Here is a 25,919-nt window from a genome sequence, read left to right on the forward strand (position 1 = left end):
GGCTGGTCTTGAACTCATAGACTCAAGCAATCCACCCACTTTGGCCTCCCAAAGTGCTAAGATTACAGGCAAGAGCCGCCACGTCCAGCCCTGAAGATATTCTTTACCTCACAGAAGTTGTAGAGCTCTTAACCATCTGCTTTTCTCATCAACCGTTTATAAAGCCTACAGAAGGAGTTTGCGTGGTTCCGTGCTGGCCTGAGCTCATCTCCAGCTCTGTTTCTTACTTGCTGGGTGATCTTGGGCAAGTAATTTCCCTTCTCTGGGCCTCAGTTTGCTTCATCTGTGAAGTGGGTGGGATACTCTCAGCCTTTGAGGGTTCCTGTGAGAATCACAAGTATCAGGCACAGAGGAAGAAGATAATAGTCCTTAAATCACCATTACCCTCATTCTCTAGATGAAGAAATTGAGGTTTGGAAAAGCTCCCCTACTTGCTCCACAGCTAGGAAGAAGCAGGGTCGGCTCTGAGTCCAGGAGCTCTGCTTCTACACAACAAGGATCCCCCAGTTTTAAAACTTCTGACACTATGAGGTATGGCTTTGGCTGCTCAAAAACAAAGACCAATCTCAGGGTCCTGTTTTAGATGTCCCTTGTTACAACTCTTATTAGTTATAGCCAGCCTGGCCCAGATGCAGCACCAGGTCCTCCAGACTGGGTCAGAGGGAACAAGGTGAAAGCCAACACGGGCGTGGAGGGTGAGGCCACGAGCCCTGTGTCTGCCGGAAGGCCCACAGACACGGGACAGGAAAGCCATGGGCTTGTCCCAGTCGACCGCACAGTGAGGACACAGTGACCTCATCCCCACAGCCATGAGCACTGTTGTCAGCACCATGCTCCAATTTTACAGCCTGAGTCAGCGGGCAGAGGGACACTGTGCATTTAATAGCCTGACATTGTGCAGAGAGACACTCTGCATTGCCCCGGCCTCGACCCTGCTGATTTATTCGGGCTACCTCAGAGTAAAAGACAAGAACTCTTCTTAAGCATCTGGCTCTGGGTAACTTACTTCTAATCTTCTCTCTTTTGAAGACAATGATAAAACACCATTTTTCGATTGACAAAGACTGAAAAGACAAACCACACCCAGTATTGACCAGAAGATTTCGAAAGAGCAGGTCTCTTTACAGCTGATAAAAGTGCAAAATGTACCATTTTTTCTGAAGGGAAATTTGGCAAAGCTTTAAAAATTCACCTGTCCTTTGGCCCTGTAATCCTTCTACTACAACGATATGTACTGAGTTCTTGGCACAAAGCTGTCCTTCATAGAGTTGTTTATAACTGCCTCCAAATGAAAACTGCCTAATTACTCATCAAGAGGAGATTGGTTCAATCAATGATGGTCTATCAGTCAGCCATTCAAAATCATGTTGGGGCTGCGCACGGTGGCTCACACCTGTAATCCCAGCACTTTGGGAGGCCAAGGCGGGCAGATCACCTGAGGTCCAGAGTTCGAGACTACCTTGACCAACATGCAGAAACCCCATCTCTATTAAAAATACAAAATTAGCCGGGTGTGGTGGCGCATGCCTGTAATCCCAGCTACTTGGGAGGCTGAGGCAGGAGAATCGCTGGAATCCAGAAGGCAGAGGTTTCAGTGAGCCAAGATCACACCATTGCACTCCAGCCTGGGCAACAACAGTGAAACTCAGTCTCAAAAAAAAAAAAAAAAAAAAAAATCATGTTGGGGGCAGAGTGCAGTGGCTCACACCTGTAATCCTAGGACTTTGGGAGGCTGAGGAAGGTGGATCACTTCAGGCCAGGAGTTTGAGACCAGCCTGGGCAACATAGCAAGACTCCCATCTCTCAAAAAAAATTTTTTTTTAATTCATGTATTGGCACATGCCTGTGGTCCCAGGTACTAAGGAGGCTGAGGTGAAAGAATCACTTGAGCCCAGGAGTTGGAGACCAGCCTAGGCAATACAACGAGACTCTATCTCTTTAAAAAAAAAAAAAAAGATTAGCTAGGCATGGTAGTGCGCACCTGTAGTCCCAGCTACATGGGAGGCTGAGGCAGAAGGATTGTTTGAGCCCTGGAGTTCAAGGCTGCAGTGAGCTATGCTTATACTATGATTATGCCACTGCACTCCAGCCTGGGCGATAAAACCAGAGCCTGTCTTTAACAACAAGAAAAAAATCACATTGGGAAGAATATTTACTCACATAGGAATGTTCATGAGCAATCAAGAGACAAAGCAACTTAAATCCAGAATGATTTGCATTGATATAACTAGGCTTGATAAGCTTTTCCACATGAGGATTGTCCCCTTGGAACGCTCCCCATTGGAACCCAGCCACCACGCTATAAGGAAGTCCAAGCTATCCTTCAGGAGACAGAGGAGGATGCAACACCATATGGAGAGAATGGCCCAGCCATGTGTCCAGCTGAATGCTGCCGCATGAGTCACCCCAGCTGCCATCATGTGGGGCAGAACTGCCCAGTCAATCCACAAAATCATGAGAAATAATAAGCTGTTGCTGTTTAAAGCCACTAAGTTTTGGGATGGTTACTCTTTTTTTCTTTTTTCTTTTCTTTTTTTTTTTTTTTTTTTGAGATAGAGTCTCACTCTGTCACCCAGGCTGGAGTGCAGTGGCACGATCTTGGCTCACTGCAATTTCTACCTCCTGGGTTCAAACAATTCTCATGCATCAGCCTCCCACATAGCTGCGATTACAGGCATGTGCCATCACACCCAGCTCATTTGCTTTTTTTTTTTTTTTGTGGGGGTGAGTGGGGGCTCTGTCACCAGGCTGGAGTGCAGTGGCGCGATCTCGGTTCACTGCAACCTCCGCCTCCTGGGTTCAAGCGATTCTCCTGCCTCAGCCTCCCGAGTAGCCGGAATTACAGGTGCACACCACAACACCCAGCTAATTTTTTGTATTTTTAGTAGGGACGGGGTTTTACCACATTGGCCAGGATGGTCTTGATCTCTTGACCTCGTGATATGCCCACCTTGGCCTCCCACAGTGCTGGGATTACAAGCGTAAGCCACTGAGCGGGGCCCCTTTTTGTATTTTTAGTAGAGACAGGGTTTCGCTATGTTGGCCAGGCTGGTCTTGAACTCCTGGCCTCAGGTGATCCACCCGCCTCGACCTCCCAAAGTGCTGGGATTATAAGCATGAGCCACCGCACCCGGCCTGACATGGATAATCTACAGCAATAGATAGCTGTGGCACCTTGTTTGCATTCCTAGATTTTCAGAATGCACACAGACCACAAGAGCAGAAGCACCTGTGTGGAGCATCAACTTAGTTGTGCACACCTGGAAGGCAGAGCTTTAAGTGACTCCAACTTACTGAGCCTCCACCACTGGCCAGTCATTGTGCAGCTTCCACAAATACCATCACGTACTAGGTACTTAGTAAGTATTTATGGAATAAGTGAATAAATGTCTTAGTTAACACACACTGTATCCCTGGGAGGTAGGAACTGTTTTATTATTACTATTACTATATATTTTTTGAGATGCAGTTTCGCTCTTGTTGCCCAGGCTGGAGTGCAATGGCATAATCTCGGCTCACTGCACCCTCCACCTCCTGGGTTCAAGCAACTTGCCTGCCTCAGCCTCCCGAGTAGCTGGGATTACAGGCATGTGCCACCACGCCCGGCTAATTTTGTATTTTTAGTAGAGATGGGGTTTCTCCATATTGGTCAGGCTGGTCTCAAACTCCCGACCTCAGGTGATCCACCCACCTCAGCCTCCCAAAGTGCTGGGATTACAGGCGTGAGCCACTGCGCCCGGCCCAAAAACATTTTTAATGAATGCATGTGTGCCTGTGTGACAACATCAGGAGGAACACATGCTTCCTCCACCCCATCCTCACACAGAGTGGGGCTCTGCCAGCCTTGTTTGTGCTCTGTGACCGTATCACCTGACCATAACCAAATGGACTCAGGACAAACATCTCACCCAAATTGTTCCTATCAGCTCCTCTCATCTTAGAAAAGTCAGGGCCAGGAGACAGCTGAGTCAGCTTCTAAGGGTTGTTGAAATGGTCCCATGCAGACTCTGGTATTGCATCGTGGGCATTTTCTGCTGTGTGGGGCAGAACAGGCCTGTTTGTGTTGAAAGAGAGAAATAACACAGATGAGAAAGGTAGAGCATCCTAGTGGCAGCCTACTCACTGAATCCAGATCTTCGTCAGCGTCTTGTTGCATCCCTGTGCCTGGTTTATGAGATATCTCTGTATCCTTTATCTTTTTTATTTTAAAATATATTTTAAAGATTTTTTAAAAATTATTTATTTATTTATTTATTTAGAGATGGAGTCTCACTCTATTGCCCAAGCTGGAGTGCAGTGGTGCGATCTCAGCTCACGGCAAACTCTCCCTCCCGGCTTCAAGCGATTCTCCTGCCTCAGCCTCCCGAGTAGTTGGGATTACAGGCACGCACCACTTCACCGGGCTAATTTTTGCATTTTTAGTAGAGATGGGGTTTTGCCACGTTGGCCAGGCTGGTCTTGAACTCCTGACCTCAGGTGATCTGCCCACCTCGGCCTCTCAAAGTGCTGGGATTACAGGCATCAGCCACCATGCCCAGCCTATTTTTTTTTTTTTAACTTTTTTGTATTTTTAAAGACAGGGTATTGCTGTGTCACCCAGTTTGGAGTGTGATGGCACAATCACGGCTTAGTGTATTCTCGAATTTCTAGGCTCAAACCATCCTCCTGCCTCAGTCTCCTAAGTAGCTGGGACTGTAGGCACATGCCACCATGCCTGGCTAATTTTTAAATTTTTTTTGAGGTACAATGTCTGGCTATATTGTCCAGGCTGGTCTGGAACTCCTGGGATCAAGCAATCCTCCCGCCTTGGCAAACCCAAAGTGCTAGGATTACAGGTGTGGGCCACTGCATCCAATCTCTATATCCTTTATTAAATTCTCCCTTTTTCCCATAATCCCAGCACTTTGGGAGGCTGGGGCAGGTGCATCACCTGAGGTCAGGAGTTTGGGACCAGCCCGGCCAACATGGTGAAACCCTATCTCTACTAAAAATACAAAAATTAGCCAGGCATGGTGGCAGGCACCTGTAATCCCAGCTACTCGGGAGGCTGAGGCAGGAGACTTGCTTGAACCCGGGAGGCAGAGGTTGCAGTGAGCCAAGATCACACCATTGCACTCCAGCCTGGGCGACAAGAGCTGAAACTCCATCTCAAAAAAAAAAAAAAAAAAAAGAAATCTCCCTTTTTGGTGACAGCCGGTTTAAATGCATTGATACTTGCAACCAAAATATCCTAACAATCATTACTTTAGGGAAATAGGGAAGATAGGACTCTCAGCCACAAGACCAGGCCTCCGGGAACCAGTTAAAAGAAACACGCAGGACAGACTACTGCCTGAGCAGGAACCAGTTAAAAGAAACACGCAGGACAGACTACTGCCTGAGCAGTCTCTGTAAGTAAAGACTATACCAGCCACTTTACAATACCAGGTGTACAGGCTGGAATGTAAGCTCCATGAGGGGAGGGCTCTATAGCCAAACAGTCAAAGCCCTCCTTGATGTGGCTTCTACCTCCCAGCCTCAGCCCCAAATGTTGGGTTGGGCACTGGCCAGGTTGTAATGTGCCATTCTAAAGCCTCCCCAGCTGTCACACCTATAAATCTAAGCCAGGGTTCCAGCCCACCAGGAAGATGGTATAACAAGTTCTAGAAGTGGCATTGGGCTTTCCAAGTACCTTCATCCCCACTGTCTCCTGTGATCATCCCATCAGGGTCCACCAGCCCAACTTTAGGGACATGGGAATGAGGGAGGCAAAGGGGTTAAGCAACCTGCCTGAGGGGTAGGTGAATAGAACTGGGACTTAAATTCAAGTCTGAGCCAACCGCGCTACTGGGAGAAGGATTGAATAACACTTGATCTTTATTATCGTAGTTTTAAAGATGAGGAAACTTTAAATGAGATACCTAGAGTAGTCAAATTCACAGAGAAAGTAGAACGGGGGTTGCCAGGGATTAGGGGTAACAGGGAATGGGGAATTATTATTTAGTGGGTTCAGATGGATGATGGCAATGGTTGCACAACAGTGTGAATGCACTTAATGACACTGAACTGTAATCTTAAAATAGGTAAAATGGTAAAATTTATGTCGTGTAGTTTAATTTTAAGTGAGGAAACTGAGGTCTAACAGGATAAAGGTGTAGAGCAGATTTTTTTTTTTTTCTGGGATGGAGTCTTGCTCTGTCACCCAGGCTGGAGTGCAGTGGCACGATCTCGGCTCACTGCAACCTCTGCCTCCCGGGTTCAAGCAATTCTCCTGCTTCAGCCTCCCGAGTAGCTGGGATTACAGGCGCCTGCCACCGCGCCTGGCTAATTTTTGTATTTTTAGTAGAGACGGGGTTTCGCCATGTTGGCCAGGCTGGTCTCCAACTCCTGACCTTGTGATCCACCCGCCTTGGCCTCCCAAAGTGCTGGGATTACAGGCATGAGCCACCACGCCCGGCCTTAGACTAGATTTTATACAAAGTCTGGGGACAAACCAGGTTTAATTATTAGCTCGGCCACTTGCTGACCTACTCAACCTTGGGCAAATCACTCTGAAACTGTGCTTCAGTTTCCTCCTTTGAGAAACAGGATAAAAAACAGTAAATCTAGAATTCGTTATGAGAATTAAATGAGATATTAATAACTCCATACCAATCACTTACCTGGCACATAGTAAATTAGCAACACATACAACATTATTATGACAAGGTTTCTCAACCCAGAGCAAGAACAGCCTTTCAGACGCTTGAAGAGTCTTGGCGCTTATCTGTTGCAACCCCTTTGTTACAAAGCTGAAGAGACTGAGGGACAATGACTTGCCCGAAGTCACCCAGCCAACTTGTAACAGAGCCCAGAGTTGAACCAAACCACTCTTCTCTGAGTCCAGAGATCCCCAGCTCCAGCCAGCTCACACTGCTTTCCCTTTTTAAAGAAACGAACTGCGGTGGATTTGAGGCATGAATTTCAAGCCTCAATGTGGAAAGCAGGGGCTCCTGTGGCTCTCAACCGATTCTCTCTCCCTCTTGCAAAGCATGAGTCAGCTCCAGTATAATGTGTGAGTCAGCCAGCTCCTCCGTGATGAATGTGCATATGACTGCCAGGTGGCATCCAGGTGGGAGCTGGGCGGGGCAAGCGGGCACAGCTAGACACCGGCTGCTCTGTCTGGGCATAAGCTGTGTACTTTCTTTCAGATCCAAATTGCTGCATGGTGGTATCTATAAGTCAGGAGGCCCAGGTTTTACACCTTCAATTTGCTTCCAAATTCCTCCTTCACTGTGATCTCAAGCAAGTGGCTTAATTTCTCTGTGCCTCAGTTTCCACAACTGTGGATACATGAATAATTCTAGTCTTGCCTGCAGCATAAGGTGTGGGGAGGACCCAAGGAATGACATGTGGGAAGGAGTTTTGCAGAGTTACAAAGTTATATCAAAGCCAGGTACAGTGGTGCTGGCCTGTTGTCCCAGCTACTTGGGAGGCTGAGGCAGGAGGATTGCTTGAGCTCAGGAGTTTGAGGCCAGCCTGGGCAACATAGCAAGACCCTACCTCTAAAAAGAAAAAAAAAAGAAAGAAAAAGTTATATCGGCATGAAAGGCATTGTTTTTACACTTCTCTGGAGAAATATGATTCTAAGAATAAAACAAAACTGTGCCAGGCTATTTGTTTTTCCCATCAGTCCTTGGGCTTCTCAGGATCCTTCTGGTCTCCTTGCTGTTCCCCCAGCCTCAGGGTGCCAGGTTACTTCCTCAGACTCAACACTTGTGGAGGGCTTACTGTGCACCAGGCCCAGGGCCAAGCCATTGAATCCTCCCCAGAGATCTCCAAGGTCAACATCATTCTGGGTCTTAAAAAAAAAAAAGAGGGCCGGGCACGGTGGCTCACACCTGTAATCCCAGCACTTTGGGAGACCGAGGCGGGTGGATCACTTGAGGTCAGGAGTTCAAGACCAGCCTGGCCAAACATGGTAAAACCCTGTCTCTACTAAAAATACAAAAAAATTAGGTGGACGTGGTGGTGGGCGCCTGTAATCCCAGCTACTCAGGAGGCTGAGGCAGGAGAATTGCTTGAACCCGGGAGACAGAGGTTTTAGTGAGCCGAGATTGTGCCAGTGCACTCCAGCCTGGGCAAAAAGAGTGAGACTCCGTCTCAAAAAAAAAAAAAAAAAAAAGATTATTATGGGCCTTATTTTACAGAGAGAAAACTGAGGCTCACTGGTAATAAGGAACTCGCCAATCACAAGGTGGAGCTGGGCCATGAAACCAGACTTTTGGAACGTTCCAGAGTTCTGCCCACCCCACGGGGAAGAAAGCTCCTCGGGGAGGCATCATCAGGTCCTCTTCTTCCAACCTCACAGACCTCCAGAAAACAATACATGCAAATTGAGAGGGGAAGACCCCTGCAACCCTGAAGAAAATCAGGCTTTGAGAATGTAAAAAAATGGAAATAATAATAGTTACCACGTTTCAAGTATTTACTGTAGGATAGTCACCTGATACACGTTTCCTTACTTCATATTCACAATAATTCTTAGAGGTGAGTACTGCTATTATCCCCATCTTACAGTTGGGGAAACTGAGATTCAGGTGAGGTAACATGCCCAAAGACACATAGCTAGCAGGTCTGTTTCCAAAACCTGTGGTCCACCCACCAAATACCACTGTCAGCCTCCTCCTTCATTCATTCTTTGATTAATTCATTTATTAAACATTTATAGCTTCTTTCTTGTGCCAAATAACTTGCTGGACAGAGGCAAGACAGGAATACCTGAGCCCCAGCCCTAGAGGAGGTCATTATCTCAGAGGAAGATAAGGCTCAAATAATTGTAATCTAAGCGATAAGAGCCAGGCAAAGCAAACTGCTTGTACTGTTGCTGGATCAGAGCAGGCAGTGCCAGTTGGAGTTTTTGTTGTTTTTATTGCTTTCTTTAAAGGCAGAGAATCTGGCAGCATTTGATTTAAAACAAGTTTCTCTAGAGTCAAGTCATCCATTTATTATTATTTTTTATTTTTATTAAAAAAAAATTTTTTTTTGAGACGGAGTCTTGCTCTGTTGCCCAGGCTGGAGTGCAGTGGTGCAATCTCAACTCACTGCAACCTCCGTCTCCTGGGTTCAATAGGTTGTTCTGCCTCAGCCTCCCAAGTAGCTGGGATTACAGGTGCGCACCACCACGCCTGGCTAATTTTTGTATTTTTAGGAAAGATGGGGTTTCATCATGTTGGTCAGGCTGGTCTCGAATGCCTGACCTCATGATCCCCCTGCCTTGGCCTCCCAAAGTGCTGGGATTACAGGTGTGAGCCACTGCGCCTGGCCTATTTATTTATTTTTAGAGATGGGGTCTCACCATGTTGCCCAGGCTGGACTTGAACTTTTGAGCTCAAGCAATCCTCCTGCCTCAGCCTCTTTAGTAGCTGGGACTATAGGCACGCACCACCACACCTGACTCCATTTATTTTTTCAATCCAGGTGCTGGAACTCACACTACTGTGTGATTTTGGGCAAATTACTTCCCTGAGCCTCAGTTTTCTCCTTTAGAAAACAGAGAGAAAAAGGCCAGGCGCAGTGGCTCACGCCTATAATCCCAGCACTTTGGAAGGCCGAGGCAGGCGGATCACGAGGTCAAGAGATCGAGACCACCCTGGCCAACATCATGAAACCCCGTTTCTACTAAAAATACAAAAATTAGCTGGGCGTGGTGGTGCGCACCTGTAATCCCAGCTACTTGGGAGGCTGAGGCAGAAGAATCTATTGAACCCGGAAGTCGGAGGTTACAGCGAGCCGAGATTGCGCCACTGCACTCCAGCCTGGCAACAGTGAGACTCCATCTCAAAAAAAAAAAAAAAAAAAAGAAAATAGAGAGAGAAATACTTATTTCATAGAGTTGCTGTTGGAATTAAATTAACTGAAATGTTGTATTCCTTCATTCAACAAAAATGTATGAGACCCAGTGTGAGGCAGGTGCTGTTTTTGGTGCTGGGGACACTGGAAGAAGCAGATGGAGACACTCCCTTGGAATTACAGAAATATTTTAAGTAAAAAAAAAAAAAAAAAAAAAAAATTCAATTTGGTTAATTGAAGCAAAATATGCATTCAGAAGAGTACAAAAATCAGAAATGGACACACCTCAATGCATTTTCACAAACTAAACACACCCGCAACCAGCACCCTGATGAGGAAACAACATTACCAACACGGTCAGAAACAGGGTGTGACAAGAAAGGCACTCACCTCCCCTGTAAAATTTAAGCAGGGGTGGAGGGGGGTAGAGGGGGGCGGCAGACTCTGTCATCAGGATAAATAATATTTTTAATGCAGTATTTTTGAAAAACCAGAATTAATGCAAAAAATCCATGATGACAAAATATCAAAATTTTAAATAAAAACAGGATTAAATAAAAACAGTAACATGCTGTGCTGAGTCATATTAAAGCTCGAGGCGAAAGAAAAAAACATCAGTACTGCTGATCTGGTCTCCACCTGCCTCACCCTGATTACCAGCACCCGCCCCCAGAGTCGCGACCCTCCCTTCCAAGGGTAACTACTGTTACCCCAGAGATAAGTTTTGCCTGTTTTTAAACTTTATACACATGACATCACACTCTTTCGCACAGCTGCTATCACTCAATATGTCTGTGAGATTCAGCCACATTATTGCGTGCCATGGAAAGATGTTTGAACAAAGCAGTGATGTGGTCAGCTGTGCATTTTAAAGAGACCAGTGTGGTGGCAGGGAGGGGGATGAATGAATAGTGGTCCTAGCCTATGCTGGAGGAGGGACTGTCTGCATGGAGAGGGCAGGCAGAGTCCACGGGATGGGCAGGCAAAGTCCACGGGATTGACTGGATATGGGGAATGAGGGAGACAGAGAGGGGTCAGGGAAGATACCAGATCTCTGGCTAGGGCAATTTGGTGGCTAGAGGAGCCATTTCTAGGGTGGGGACAGGAAGGGATGGGCGAAGATAATGAGTTCAGGTTTGAGCATGGTGAGTGTGAGGGACCTGTGGGACATCCAGAGGGACATCCTGGAGGCAGCTGGACAGAAAAGCCTGGTAGTCAGGAGAGAAGGGAGGGGAGTATGTGCCTTCAATTCCCCCAGCATCAGCGAGCAGGTGGTAGCCCTGATAAGTGCATTTGCAGAGGGTCGGAGGGCATACAGAAGATAAAGAAGGGATGCCGAAAAGCTTTCTGAAAGCAGGTGGTTCAAGCAGATGTGCAAATCAGAATGAAAACATTAAACACACAAAACTGTCCTGCCTGGCCCATCAGACCTTCCTGGAATCCATCACTGTGTTTACCTGCAATCCAGGAGGATTTGAATTGCAAAACACCCTTTGGATTAGGGGGGCTTCCGTCCCAGCCCCTGCTATCCCCTCTTGTACCAATTGCAGCTGACTCAGCAAAACCTTTCCTCCTGGCTGCCAGGGACGCTTGCCTTTAAAGGCAACAGAGTCTTTTCCCAGCCCGCCTTACTCACTCCTAACTCTGGAGCTGCTAGGACCCGCCCTGCACGGCCCTGCCACCACCACCATCACCACCACCACCCCTCCCCCACCCACTTGCGTGCTCTGAGGCACGCACTAGGCTCCAGCATCTGCCTGGCACCTGACACCTCCCTGCTAGCCAGTCCCAGAGAGCTCTTCCTCCACACTAGCTGGGGCTGGAACTGCTTAGAATCGGACCCAGAAGAGGCCGAGTTCTGTCCAGGACTAAAGGCAGCCTCCAGGGAATAAAGCTGTCAGTGTGGGCGCAGACTAGGGAAGGGGCACTAGGTCGTTCAAGCTGAATGCTGGGGTTCCACAGCCTCCTCACACCCCCTTTAGTGCCTCAGGTAGAGTAGGCTTGTGGGGACACTGAGGTTTCCTCAGGTCCTTTCCCTGCTCAATAACTCTCCATGGCTCGCCACTACCCACTGCATAAAGCCCTAACTCCTATACCGGCATTTGGGAGCCTCTGTGATTCCACTTCTTCAGTCTCTTCTCCTCCCTAAGCCCCCATGCCCCAGCCACAGGGGCTACTTAGGTGCCCCTCCTGCTCCCCTTTCCCCTTGCACCCAAACCTTCTCTGCTCATGTGCTATTTCCTGGGGCCTTCTCTAGGGCTCATTCCCTAGTTGGAGTTACATTCTGCTTCCAAGGAATCAGCCACCCAAATAACAAACCAGTCCACCTGAGAATCTAGTCTGTGATGCAGCGTCAATAGCTTCTGATGAATTTGCTTCTGACCAGTAGCCTCCAGGGGTCATAAAACATTCACAGAGAGGAACACAGAGAAGGTAATGGGGGTCTGTGTGTGGGCAGGTGGGGTGGGGTGGGTGAAGGAAAAGCTTTTTTTTTTTGGCCACTGTGCTTTTTCCTCAAGCACCACCCTACCATGGGATGGGGATTTGACTGAACTTCTCACGTCAAGAATGAGTACAGTTTATATAGCTAAGCCTTTATAAACATCCACTTTCCCTCAGGCCTACCCAGGAAGGGTTTGTTATATCTATTTTACAGATGTGGGTCTTCAGGCTCAGAGAAGAGAAGGCATTGTTTGCCCATGAATGTTTGCAAGTAAATAGCAGAGCTGGGACTCAAAGAGTCCAGATCTGGGTCTCCATCATGAATCTCTAAGAGTGGCCCAGAGATTCTCACGTTCCCTAGGTAATCATTCTGGCAGTCTGCTGCCTTTGCACATGCTCTTCTCTCTGCTGAGAATGGCCTTCCCTCAATCCATCTGGTGAACTCCTATTCAGTCTTCCAAACCCTGCTTAGCATGACCTCCCCCTTCCCAGATGCTCTCTCTACTCACTCTCCTTCCCCTGTGGTACAAGTTCTGCTCCTGTACAGATTCTTAACCCTCTACGCTTGACTTGGTATTGTTGCTGCTCATTTCCCCTCTTGCTCCTCCTCCAGCTTGGGGCCTCCATGAGGCTAACAATGGGGTCACATGTCTCTGTCCCTGGGAAAGTGGCCAGCATGGGGCTGGCCCAGAGAAGGACAAGGTGGCTGTTTGGTGAGTGTGACCCATGGGCTGAGTAAGGCAGACCCGCAACTGGGAAAAGGCATAGACTGGATGTGCTAAGAAACAAGGAGCTGTGGAGAGACTTTGAGGAGGGAAGTAGCAAAACCCAAAAGGTACTTAAGGAAAGACTGGAAGTATCAGCAGGACAGACTGGAGGGGAAGGAACATTCAACACAGGTAGATTAGCTGCTCACTCATTCGTGCATTCCTTCCCTCCTTCAGTCATTCACCCACGTGCCTCAGCTGCAGAACCTGTCCTCAAGGTGCTCACAGGCTGAGGGAAGGCAGACAGAGGACAAGTGGCAACCTACAAAACACCAAATGGTAAAGGAGAGAAAGATTTCCACTTGGGAGAACCAGGGACACTTCCCGGAGGAGGAAGGACCCATGGTGCTTTTTGGCATGGTGAGGTGGGGGAGGGCTTCCCAGGCAGAGGAGACAAGCTGAGCAAATGTGTGGATGTGAGTTGCTGGTGTGAGGGGCGAGGCTGAGCGTGTAAACTGGTGCCCTGAAGAAGGACCGTGATGGCCAGGCTTGGCCCTTACTCCCTCCATGACAATTTCAGACAGATGAGCAGGAGAGTGGCAGGGTGCAGGACTGGAGGACAAAAGACCAGAGGAGATGGAGGCCCGGCAGACAGCAGGGGAGGGAAGGAGGATGAGGTGGTGTAGACAGCAGAGTCAGCAGGACTCGGTCTGTCCAGGGGTGAGGAGAGAGGTGGCCCAAGCTTTCCAGGCTGAGCATAGAGAGACCACAGGAATTGAAGCCTTGGGCAGGGGGGTGCCCAGAATGCACCTGCCTTCTGTTTCAGGGCTCCATACTCAACCAAGGTGCCCCTCAGCCAGAACTGGACACATTGCCAGAGAACTCCAGGGGTCATCTGGTCGGCTCAGCCTCCTGGTTTCCAACAGACAGTAAGCCCACCATGACTCCCTCCATCGGGAAAGGGACCCTCAAGACTTTGATCAGACCTTTGGACTGGGGGTCCTTCCCTTCACTGTGTCTCAAGTAAGGCACTGGTCTAGAGGAAATAAGGTGAAGTTAGATGATAGCAATACCACTACCAGTGCAGTGGCACATGCCTGCACTCCCAGCTACTATGGAGGCTAAGGTGGGAGGATCACTTGAGCCCAGGAGTTTGAGACCAGCATTTATTTATTTACTAACAGACTAAATAAATAAACCAACAATACCACCAACCAGTAAATGAGAACTTCCATGCTAAACACTTCATGAGCTTATCTGGAAATTGCACCTCTCCTGATAGCAATGAGATTGGTGTGAGAATTCCATTTACTCATAAGAAGACAGCCTCGGCCGGGCTCAGTGGCTCACGCCTGTAATCCCAGCACTTTGGGAGGCGAGGTGGGTGGATCACGAGGTCAAGAGTTCAAGACCAGCCTGGCCAAAATGGTGAAACCCCGTCTCTACTAAAAATAAAAATAATTAGCCAGGCGTGATAGCGGGCGCCTGTAATCCCAGCTACTCGGGAAGCTGAGGCAGAGAACTGCTTGAATCCGGGAGGCGGAGGTTACAGTGAGCCGAGATCGTGCCGCTGCACTCCAGCCTGGGCGACAGAGCGAGACTCTGTCTGAGAAAAAAAAAAAACTAAAGAAAAAAACGAAAACAGCCTCACTGGCCAGGAACTCGCCCAGGATCGCGGCCAGGCCAGTATACAGTTGAGCTGGTTCAAACCCGAGGTCTATCATGTCCTTAATGTCCTATCATGTCAGTCAGTTAGCCTGCCTTTCATATTTTCCACACTTACAGGTCACCATAGACTCACCTAAACTGTGAGAAGTAGAGGAAGGCGTCCCAGAGGAGGTGATTTTAAAGCCCAGGTTTGAGATGGGTATGCATTTCCAGGCAAGAGAGCCCGGCCGGTGCAAAAGCAAGGCTTGGCTCACAAACGGGAATGTGGGGGGTGGAGACAGGGAAGGGAGAAGTCAATCACTGGGCAAGACCTCCTGGAGTCTCTCTAACAAATAAATACTACTTTCCATGCAGTAGACGCTGTTCTAAACACTTTACAAATATTAACTCACTTGGTCTTTCTACAACCCTACGAGGTGGTACTGTTACTATCCCTAGTGCACCGAAGTCACCCAGCGGCCGAGTGAGAACTCCAGTCCAGCTTTCCACCCGCTACTCCGCGCATCCCAGCTTGCCTTACAGCCGGGTACCGGCTCCACCATTTTGCTAGAGAAGGCCGCGGAGGCTCAGAGAGGTGCGCACACTTGCCCTGAGTCACACAGCGAATGCCCTCCGCGGTCCCAACGCAGAGAGAACGAGCCGATCGGCAGCCTGAGCGAGGCAGTGGTTAGGGGGGGCCCCGGCCCCGGCCACTCCCCTCACCCCCTCCCCGCAGAGCGCCGCCCAGGACAGGCTGGGCCCCAGGCCCCGCCCCGAGGTCCTGCCCACACACCCCTGACACACCGGCGTCGCCAGCCAATGGCCGGGGTCCTATAAACGCTACGGTCCGCGCGCTCTCTGGCAAGAGGCAAGAGGTAGCAACAGCGAGCGTGCCGGTCGCTAGTCGCGGGTCCCCGAGTGAGCGCGCCAGGGAGCAGGAGACCAAGCGACGGGAGTCGGAGTCAGAGTCGCAGTGGGAGTCCCCGGACCGGAGCACGAGCCTGAGCGGGAGAGCGCCGCTTGCACGCCCGTCGCCACCCGCGTACCCGGCGCAGCCAGAGCCACCAGCGCAGCGCTGCCATGGAGCCCAGCAGCAAGGTGAGTCTCGCGCCCGCGGGCCCTCCCGCCAGGAACAAAGGCGCGGACTCCTGCCCGCCTTACGCCGGCCAGGGCCTCCCCCGCCGCCCCGCAGCGCTGTGCGCCCGGGGCGGGCCGCGCGCCTCTCCGAGCCTGGCTCGGTGCGGGTACCGAGGGCAGCGCCCCGCCGGGCCGCTGGCCGCAGTGGGGATGGGCTTCGGATCTAGCGGGCCGGAGGGCGCCGCGTGCGTAGTTGGCGCCGGCACTGAGCACATGGCCTCCTTCCGGGGGCGCCGCGCCGTCCACGCGGCCCTGCTGGGGCTGGGGACACAGGGCCCGGGAGCGGCACGTCGCACACGACCTCGGCAGCGGCAGCCCAGCCTCGGCCCCTCCCGGTGCGGGGGAGGGGGCCCGAGCGCGGCGCCCATTGGCTGAGCGGGCCGAGCCCCCGGCCCGGCCCCGGCCCCGGCGCGCGGAGGAGGCAGGAGCCGCCGCCCCCGCTCTCCGTCTGCTCCCCTAGCCCGGGCGCCCCTGTAGGTGGGCGGCCTGGTGCGAGGTGTCCCACCGGCCTTCCCTACTCCTCCCGCCAGTCCCCCGCGGTGACGAGGCCGAGGCCGAGGGGAGGGCACTTTTCTCCAGGCCCGGGCTCGAACGCGGGGGTTGAGATGAACCTCCGGTCTCGGAGGCTCTCCTTTGCGAGGAGTGCAGGCCCCAAAGCTTTGGCCCAGTCTCGCGGAGATGTGTTCCGCGGAGGCAGGTTTACCCTCGGGGCCGGGCGGGGAGCGCAACCGGAGGGGCGGGGGATCTGGGGGCCAGGAAAGAGCCCCAGGCTGAAGTCTAGCGGGAAGCGCGCACGCCACGGGGTTGGGGAATGAGGGATGGGGACTCTGGGGACCAACAACTCCCTAGATAGGATTTCTTTTTTCCTGTGTAAGTGGGCTTGTCCTGCAGGGCATCTTTGTAGCGTCCGCAGAGCGATTTCTTTTCAACAAATTGTTTGTGGAGCCCCTCCTGTGTGTAGGGCATTGTTTCTTTCCACCTCCCTTCCTCCCCCTAGTCTACAATATTTTCAAGTCCCCTTTTTCTTTTGAAACGGTCCCTCTTTATCTATTATACTTTGATTTTTCCATCTCGTCAGCTGGGAGGGCACCTGGATGGCCCTTGTTTTCTTAGCTGGGACGCGGGGGTAGCACTGAATTTTGAACTGCCCTTCCTACTGGCTGTGGAGGTGTCCCGCTGAGACTGAGCGGGGTGACGCTGGGCCGCACCCTCGGCAGGAAAAGGCCTTCCGCCCCACACCTGTTGAATCCATAAATCCAGACGACTTGGTTCACCCTTCCTGGGCCCTCGCTTGAGGTGAGACCCCGGGGAAGTTCCCGGGGAAGGCTCCCAGGATCTTAGGTGAGCCGTAAGGGTGGGATATAACTAAACAAAAGTTCAGCGAGAAGCTCTTCTAGCTAGTGGCAAGAAAGTCCAAATATCTCAGGGCTCTTGCAGGCCACTTAACTTCTGGGCCTCAGTTTTTCCATCTGAAAGAGATCACTTTTGTCACTTCCTCTAGGGAAGGAACTATCTATTCAGCATACTATGCCAGACATGGGTATTTATTTGTTGAGTGGATAAGGGAATATTCTACGTGGAGACAGAAAAGTGGAGGAGAAAATCAGCAGGTTCTTAGCCAAACTACTTTCAGCGTCACGGACCTTATAGCCCTGCTGGTTACTCACTAGCCTGGAGCTCAGAGAAGGGAAATAAGTTTGCCAAAGTCACACAGCTAGTAAGTGGTTGAACTGGATTTGAACCCAGGCCCATCAGATTTAATTTCATTTCTGTCTCCACTGTCTCTCTTCACCACAACATTTCTTGAATTTTGGGCAGAAGGGAGAGAGTTTGCCTATCTTCAAAGGTGGCCCCTTGTGCCAGCTGGTTCTAAATAGTGTAGCAGGTGGGTGCTCTTCATGGAGTGTTCTCCAAGTTTTCCACTGTCTACCTCGTCAGTAATTAATGTTGGAACACCTCTTTCACAGTGGTGTATCTGTATTTTTATTTTTTTATTTTTATTTATTTATTTTTTGAGATGGAGTTTCGCTTTTGTTGCCCAGGCTGGAGTGCAATGGCGCGATCTCAACTCCCTGCAACCTCTGCCTCCCGGGTTCAAGCGTTTCTTCTGCCTCAGCCTCCCGAGTAGCTGGAATTACAGGCATGTGCCACCACACCCAGCTAATGTTTTTTTTTTTTTTTTTTTGTAGTTTTAGTAGAGACGGGGTTTCTCCATGTTGGTCAGGCTGGTCTCGAACTCCCGACCTCAGATGATCTGCCCGCCTCGGCCTCCCAAAGTGCTGGGATTACAGGCCTGGGATTACAGGCGTGAGCCACCACGCCCGGCTGTATTTTTAAATTCATGCACATGCAGTTTGATACTAACAGATGATATGCCTTCATAAAATAGAAATTTCAAAAGACAAATAGATACAAGACAGCAGTTATAGTCATTTTCCCCTCCAAATCTTGTGTAGATCATTCCATATACATTCTGGAATAAAGCCCTTCCCTTTGGAGACTGCTGATTTGACCTGCAAGCACAGCCTTTTTGTGCATGATGTTAGAGGCCTGGGGAGGTCATATCGCTTGCCTTTCACACAAGATCTGAAAACCAGGTGTGTCTGGCTCCAAAGCCTTGGTTCTGCTATGTTCCTCTTTGTCTCCTAGGAAATGGGAACTGACTTAACTAACTTCCCCGTGTTCCATTGTGCTCCTCTGTAACTCACAGTAATGAGCTTAGCTGAATAGGAAGTAGGGGACAGATGGAATCACCTTGCCTACAAGCCAGGGGTTCGCCCACGATCTCTCCTGGGCAGCATGCAAGGGTGAGCCCTGCCCCAGATGTCTCACCCCACCCTTCGTGAAGAACTTGTAACTAGCCTTGCCTATGCCCATCACTCATCACTTTTCTGGCCAGTCTCTACCTTCCAGAAAAGGAAAAATCAGAAATCTGCAGGCTTTCTCAGCCCCTTTGTGGTGCAGACAGCATAGTTTTTTGTTTTTTGTCTTTTTTTGAGACGAGGTCTCACTCTGTCACCCAGGCAAGTATCTTGGCTTACTGCAACCTCTACCTCCCAGGCTCAAGCGATTCTGTCACCTCAGCCTCTTGAGTAGCTGGAACCACAGACATGCGTCACCGTGCCCAGCTAAATTTTTGTATTTTTGGTGGAGACAGGGTTTCGCCATGTTGCCCGGGCTGGTCTCGAACTCTTGAGCTCAGGTGATCCGCCCACTTCAGCCTCCCAAAGTGTTGGGATTACAGGCGTGAGCTACCGCACCCGGCCAAACATAGGTGTTTGCATATGTGGTTTTGAATCCCAGCTTAGCTTAGTTGCCCAGTTTTCATCATTACAGTGTCTAGGAATTCAGAAAAGAATGTACGTCTCTGTCCCCATAGATGCTCCATAAATATTTCTTGCTTCCTTGGACTCCCATGATGCATTGCACTTACCTGGGCTGTGGGTGACTTGTACCTGGGCCTTGGCCTTTATCCAAAAGCTGGCATTCTGGCAGTATGAGCTTTTGGGGAGTCAGGATGCTGGCCCATGGGTATTAAGTCAGGTAAATCATTAAAGCTCCCACTAACCCATTCTTCCTAGTAGGGGCTTGTTGGGAAGTGAGTAGGCATGGCACATGGGTGAGAGTGCCAGGCCAGGGAGGGTCAGCTCATGTGAGTGCCCTGCGCTGCTTTGGGCTTCTTTGCTTTGCTTTTTTGCCTTAGGCTTCCTGCCTACCTTTCTGAATTTGGGTCACCCTTGGGATAGTTTGAAAGGGACATTCATGTCCATTAACTCCAAGGGTCCTCACAACTGCCCTGTGATACAAGTTACAGTGACCTCATGGTCCAATAAAAAATGACTTTGCCAAGATCACACACTGAGCCTCCCACCCCAAGACATGCTGCCAACCTTTCCAGGATGACATTAGAGGGCGGAAGGAACCCAGAGCAGGAGGGGCCTTCCAGCCATGGCCCAGCCCTCCATTTGACAAATGGGGAAATTGAGTCCAGAGAAGGGAAGAGATTTGTCCGAGATAAGGCTATCACAAAAGATTTGAGGCGTTCTATGGAGCTGTGTTTTGTTTTGATTTTTGAGACGGAGTTTCGCTCTTGTTGCCCAGGCTGGAGTGCCATGGCACAATCTCAGCTCACCACAACCTTCGCCTCCCAGGTTCTAGTGGTTCTCCTGCCTCAGCCTCCCGAGTAGCTGGGATTACAGGCATGTGCCACCATGCCCGGCTAATTTTTTTGTATTTTTTTTTAGTAGAGATGGGGTTTCTTCATGTTGGTCAAGCTGGTCTCGAACTCCAGACCTCAGGTGATCCGCCCACCTCGGCCTCCCAAAGTGCTGGGATTACAGGTGTGAGCCACCGCGCCCGGCCTAGCTGTGTTTTTTTTTAAAGATGCTTTGTTCTCCACATGCCTGTCTGTGCCATCCTCCACCCACCCCAAATGAGCAGGAATCCCCAGACACAGGACTTGCCATGCCATAGGAGCCTGAAAGTTGGATTAGGCGTAACTTGACAACTGAAACTCTACTGTGAATGGAAACAAAACACTAGATGTTCCCACTAAACTCTGACCTTGAAGAAGTGGCTTTCCTTGGAGCCTTGGTTTCCTTCTCAGTAAATAGAGACTTGGCTACCCCCAGTGGATGTGGTGAGACTGGCCCCGTGCCCTAAATTAGAGAAGTGGCTATTTTAAGTGGAAAGACCCTTTGTAAGGCCAGTCTGGGTGTACAAATGATGTAAACAGCCCCAAGATGATCCTTGTCTAGTACCGAGCCATCCAGGGATTCGACCCTATTTGCCCCGGAGCTGGGCCAGCCTCAAATCCCCCGTAATCAGCTTGTGACTTCAAGGAGCTCAGCTTTGCCCAGTGCCTCCTGGTCACGGGGTGTCGGCCCAGAGCTCTGCTCAAGTACCAAGGGTACAGCCATCCAGCTCCCTGCTTCCCCAAGACTGGCAAAGCTGGGGAGGCCTGGAACAAAGAGGAAAGTGTGCAGTGTTGGCTTGGGGCCTGCAACCTCACCCCTTCCCCCACCTCACTCCTGGGCATAAAGGTGATAAAGCCGCTCACTCAGTCTGGTAACCGACGTCCCCATGATGGCGGAGGCTGGGAGGCCTCCTGACCAGATTCATGGGCTCAGAGAGGCTGTGTCCAGGCCTGCGGGCCCAGCCCTGGCTACCCAAACAAGCCTCCAATTGTTACCTCTCTCCACGGGAGGGGTGGACTGGAGCCTGAGGCTCTGTCTTCCAGCCACCAGGCCTGGCAGTAGCTGATGCATAAACATTAGGGTTTTGCAGTAACTGAGCAGGGCTCCCAGGCCTTGAACCTGGGCAGAAAGAAGACAGCATCTCCTCTCTTTGTGACCACACTGACTTGCCTCCCTGAGGCTTCTGCACCCTGAAATGGGAGAGAGCTCTTGCCAGGCCTCAGCTGATGGAGCCTTTGGCTACTGAGGCCTCTGCTGGACAGGAAGTCTGCCTATGTCTCCTAGCCCAGTTTATCTCCCCCTGCCCTGGCATTTGGGAGTGGGGAGGAAACGGCTCCATCAGAAACAGCTCTACCATTGGACCTTAGGCCAGCCACACTTCTTGTTGGAGCTTGTGTCCTCAGCTGTACTGGGGATGAGAGCTAGCTGTCTGGGTCAGCGGCACTGAGGCTCCAGGGGAGCATGTGGTCTGTGCAGCAGGCTTGGGGACTGCTGAGCAGCACAGATTGGGTTTCATAGCACAGTGGGAGCCCAGACAGGCCAGCTAACCATAAGCACCTCTGCTGGAGGAAGAGGTGGACTCTCTTGGGCTGGAGGGCCCAGTTCAAGGAAAGAAACAAACAGCTACACCGGGCTCCTTGATCACCCAGCCGTGGCAGTTCTTCTTGAGGACTTCCTGCCCCTAGGTGGGGGCTGCCTTCAGCTCCCTGCTGCGTGTGATAACTTGGGTGTGGCCCTCACAGCTGTGCAGAAGCTATTCCCAGAGGGTTCTGCCCCAGGTAAACAGAGTCTGCTCTGGGCTCGCCTTGCCTCCATCCCACAGCCCTGTGTGCTGTCTGTGGCACAGCCTAGAGCAGCACTGCCTCGTGGCCCTGGCCCTTATGCGGCTGGAGCTGATCCTGAAGTCCAGTGTCCCAGCGGTCATGGCTGGCATCATCACCATCTACAACCTGGTGATGGAAGTCCTTATCCCCAACTCCCTGATCGACTGCATCAGCCTCTACGGGAATCTCCTCCAGCCAAGCGCTAGGCTGAGTGTGGGCCTGAGTGGCCCGGCAGCCAGCTATGTCATCAGCACTGTGGGGGACACAGTGCTGCCTAGAAGCCCGGGCTCTTTGTGGGCTTGATCCTGATGCTCATTTTCACTGCATGGTCTCATTCTCTCCACAAAGTAGCCTTTGAGCCCACCAGCCACAGAATGTGATATAAAGATCACCCCTGCTTATTCCAGAATGAACAGCCTGACACACATATCCCTTCAGTAGTTGGTCTTGTGAATGCAGTGTCCTAGTGCAAATGCCCATCATCTGTTGACCCCATCCTTGCCCCTGCCTGCCCCATGCTGTGGATATCTGGGCCCCCTCATCACCCATCCTGGCCCCCTGACCAGTGAGGATGCCCCCTCCCATCTAGGGTACTCTGTGTCTAGGGATGAATTCCAGTGTCATTTTCCTCTCTTCTGTAGGTTTATTTATGGAAGATTGGACCTGTTCATACATCTGTGGGGCAGCCCTCCATCTCCCAGCTATATAAAGTCTCTAACCACAGTGTTGCATTGTGGGGTTACCATGTGGTCTGACACTTCCTTGCATGAACTACCCTCACTCCAGCCCTGGACAGTCCAGGGCCTAGCAGGCAGTGTGTGGGGCCTACCAGGTCCTGGCATCCAAGCTGTGTCCAATAAAGTTCTTAGATGTGACTGGAAAAAAAATTGGATTAAAAAAAAACTTCAGAAGTTACAGAGCCAACTACAGAGAAGCATAATAAATGAAAGAGTGTCTTCTAGTTTTGACAGTTTGGTGTTTACCCTAAAGACTTCTCTTTGTGCACGTGTAGATACATGCCTATAAATAGAATATTTGTGTAGTTGGATCCCACTTTCTGCATAGTTCTTTGCAACCCATTCTGTTCACCAACGCAACCCTTAGAGGTAAATACTGGCAGTGTTTCTCTCTGCACATACAACCAAGTGCCACTATACAAGTTCACTAACTCCCTGTTCCTTACACAATATGTACATCCTATTGCTTTTTTTCCCCCCTGAACAATCTACCCTGGTACTCTTCATAACACATACATGTTATGTGAAACACAGATGTGTTTCATTCTTTCCAATAGCTGCATAATACTTCATTACAGGCATGTCCCACCATGATTAAGAAATAGCAGCCCCATCACCTTCTTCATACCACTCACCACCTGATGTATTACATGTATTTATTTTCTGCCCCAGCCTTCAACTAACCTATCAAGTTCCATAGGCAGGGATTTGGTATAGTTTTATCGCTGAATTTCCATTGACTAGAAGAGTGTTGTTGGGAGCATGCATTCAGGCATAATCTTTCCTTAGCAATATCATTTATTCATAGAAGATCCTCTCTTATGGAGAATTAACTGAAGCTTAGAGGAAGAGACTTTTTTTTGAGACGGAGTTTCACTCTTGTTGCCCAAGCTGGAGTGCAATGGCGCGATCTCGGCTCACTGCAACCTCTGCCTCCCGGGTTCAAGTGATTCTCCTGCCTCAGCCTCCCGAGTAGTTGGGATTACAGGCGCACGCCCCCCACGCCCAGCTAATTTTTCGTATTTTTAGTAGAGACGGGGTTTCACCATGTTGGTCAGGCTGGTCTTCAACTCCTGACCTCAGGTGATCCGCCCACCTCAGCCTCCCAAAGTGCTGGAATTACAGGCGTGAGCCACCATGCCCAGCCAGGAAAGGACTTTTTTAAGGTCACACAAGTGGAGGAGCTGGGACTTAAATGTGTCTGCTGAGAGTGACAGTGAACTTTGCATGTGCCCAATCTTACCAAATTAATGTTCTCTTAGTTGAATTATTGCCCATCTCACCACCAAATGTGTATCTTCTCAGGGGTGTCAGTTTCCCCAGGGTCCAGATCCTGGCCCCACACCCACACATGGCCAAGGAGCCATTTACATTTAACATTCCATAATAGGATGCATACCTTTTCGGTTATTTAGGGAGGATGTGGTTTTGCCTGGAAGGCTTTGAGAATGCTGGGCAGCTAGCTCAGGGGACGTGGGGCTTAAAGCAGAGGCCGATCAACTTTTTTCTAAAGGGCCAGATAAAGCGTAAATATTGTCAGCTTTGTCGGACATGTATGTAGTTCTCGGCCTGCCACTCAGCTTTGCTGTTGCAGTACAAAAGCAGCTGTAGACAAATGAGTGTGGCTGTGTTCCAATAAAATTTTATTCATGGTCACTGAAATGTGAACTTAATATAATTCTTACATATCACAAAATATTAGTCATTGTCTTTTTTTTCTCCCCAGCTACTTAAAAATGTAAAACTCATTCTTAGCTGCCATAGTTTGCCAACTTTGGCTTATAGCAAATGCAGCAAAGTGGCCCAGAGGTTTCTGAGCTTGTGCCCGGGCTGTCTCAGCTCAGAGTGGGCAAGGCTCAGAGAGTTGCTTTTATGGAATTTGACCTACATAGAAAGCACCAGGTAGAAACCTTGTTTCCTTCAGGGACCAGTACCCGGAAACAAGGGGGAGGACCTAAGCAGGAAAGGCGTAGAATTTGGCATCAGAGACCCCCAATTGGAAGCTTCCCTGAAGCCTAGAGTCCCCTGGTTCTGCGCTTTTCCCTCTCTCTCATTTCTCATCTGTGAAAAGGGAGTAATCGCTCCCCAAAAGCTTGTTCATGGTGGTTAATCAGAATGTATGAGCAGCCCCTGGCAGGGTGCCTCAGCTCGCTGCTGCTGCTGATAAATGCACCAGCTCCCTCCTCTCAGTTCTACTTTGAAGACTGGCGAGTGCCTTCTGCCTCGAGGGCAACCAGGGGTGTCTGGAGGTTCAGTCATGCAAGGGTCTTGACATCATTGGAAGGCTTAAAGGAAGTGGCTTCAGGAGCACTTAATGCTTGAGGTCACCCTAAGGTCAGGTTTTGGACTGTTAGTCCATCACTCTTCTTTTTTAAAAGGCTTGGCAGGATGGAACCGGTCAGAGGGTAGAATGCCAGGCTAGGAAACCAAACAACTCTAGTCCCAACCCTGGCTTTTGTTTGTATGCTAGGCTGGGCACCTGCCCTCTGACCTCAGGTGCCTCCTGTAAAGTGCCGATGTTACAGCAGTCTGCAATTTCTTGAGCTTCTTTCTTTCTTATTGCAGCCAAAGCTGTCTTCTTTTTTTTTCTTTTGAGAGTGTCTCACTCTGTTGCCCAGACTGGAATGCAGTCGTGCAATATCTGCTCACTACAACCTCCGCCTCCCAGGTTAAAGTGATTCTATTCTCCTGCCTCAGCCTCCCAAGTAGCTGGGATTATAGGCATGTGTCACCACACCCCACTAATTTTTGTACTTTTTTTTTTTTTGAGACAGAGTCTTGCTCTGTCGCCCAGGCTGGAGTGCAGTGGCGCGATCTCAGCTCACTGCAAGCTCTGCCTCCTGGGTTCACGCCATTCTCCTGCCTCAGCCTCCCAAGTAGCTGGGACTACAGGCATGCGCCACCATGCCGGGCTAATTTTTTTTTTGTATTTTTAGTAGAAACGGGGTTTCACCGTGTTAGCCAGGATGGTCTCCATCTCCTGACCTCATGATCTGCCCGCCTTGGCCTCCCAAAGTGCTGGGATTACAGGGGTGAGCCACCGTGCCCGGCTCCAACTTTTCTATTTTTAGTAGAGACAGGGTTTTGCTGTGTTGGCCAAGCTGGTCTGGAACTCCTGGCCTTAACCAATCCGCCCGCCTCGGCCTACCAGAGTGCTGGGATTATAGGTGTGAGCCACCGCGCCCAGCCTTGAGGTTCTTTCTTTTAATGCCCAGAAGTTCGTTTAAATGAGTAAGAAACACAACAAAACAAATTAAAAGGGAGCTGTCATGGATTCAGGTAAACCCCTCCCCCACTCCTTTGAGCTGTGGACTAAGCAGTTGGAAAGCCCTGCGTCCCCTGCTTCCCTGCACCTGGGGAACCCATGTGGGATGCTGTGGGAAGAGGACAAGATGGAGCAACATCTGGAGTCTGCCAGCC

The 25,919-nt window shown here is 50.2% G+C and overlaps 1 protein-coding gene and 1 long non-coding RNA gene across 2 annotated transcripts in view; one reads left to right on the top strand and one right to left on the bottom strand.

Annotated features, from left to right (window-relative positions):
• Positions 1 to 107: 107 nt before the first annotated feature.
• On the bottom strand, positions 108 to 15,169 carry LOC107976605 (uncharacterized). The gene is made up of 3 exons (XR_001720660.3): positions 14,761 to 15,169; positions 3,909 to 4,054; positions 108 to 322 (listed from the first exon to the last, which is right to left on the bottom strand). It is a non-coding gene; the product is annotated as an uncharacterized LOC107976605 (long non-coding RNA).
• The window catches only part of SLC2A1 (solute carrier family 2 member 1), a 33,013-nt gene continuing 22,252 nt past the window's right edge, over positions 15,159 to 25,919 (top strand). The window contains exon 1 of the mRNA XM_016960567.4: positions 15,159 to 15,704. Coding sequence (XP_016816056.2) covers positions 15,687 to 15,704 — 18 coding nt within the window. The 5' untranslated portion in view covers positions 15,159 to 15,686. The remainder of the gene's footprint in view (positions 15,705 to 25,919) is intronic.

The sequence above is a fragment of the Pan troglodytes genome, chromosome 1 (assembly GCF_028858775.2).
Source record: "Pan troglodytes isolate AG18354 chromosome 1, NHGRI_mPanTro3-v2.0_pri, whole genome shotgun sequence".
In the NCBI taxonomy this organism is placed as follows: domain Eukaryota; kingdom Metazoa; phylum Chordata; class Mammalia; order Primates; family Hominidae; genus Pan; species Pan troglodytes.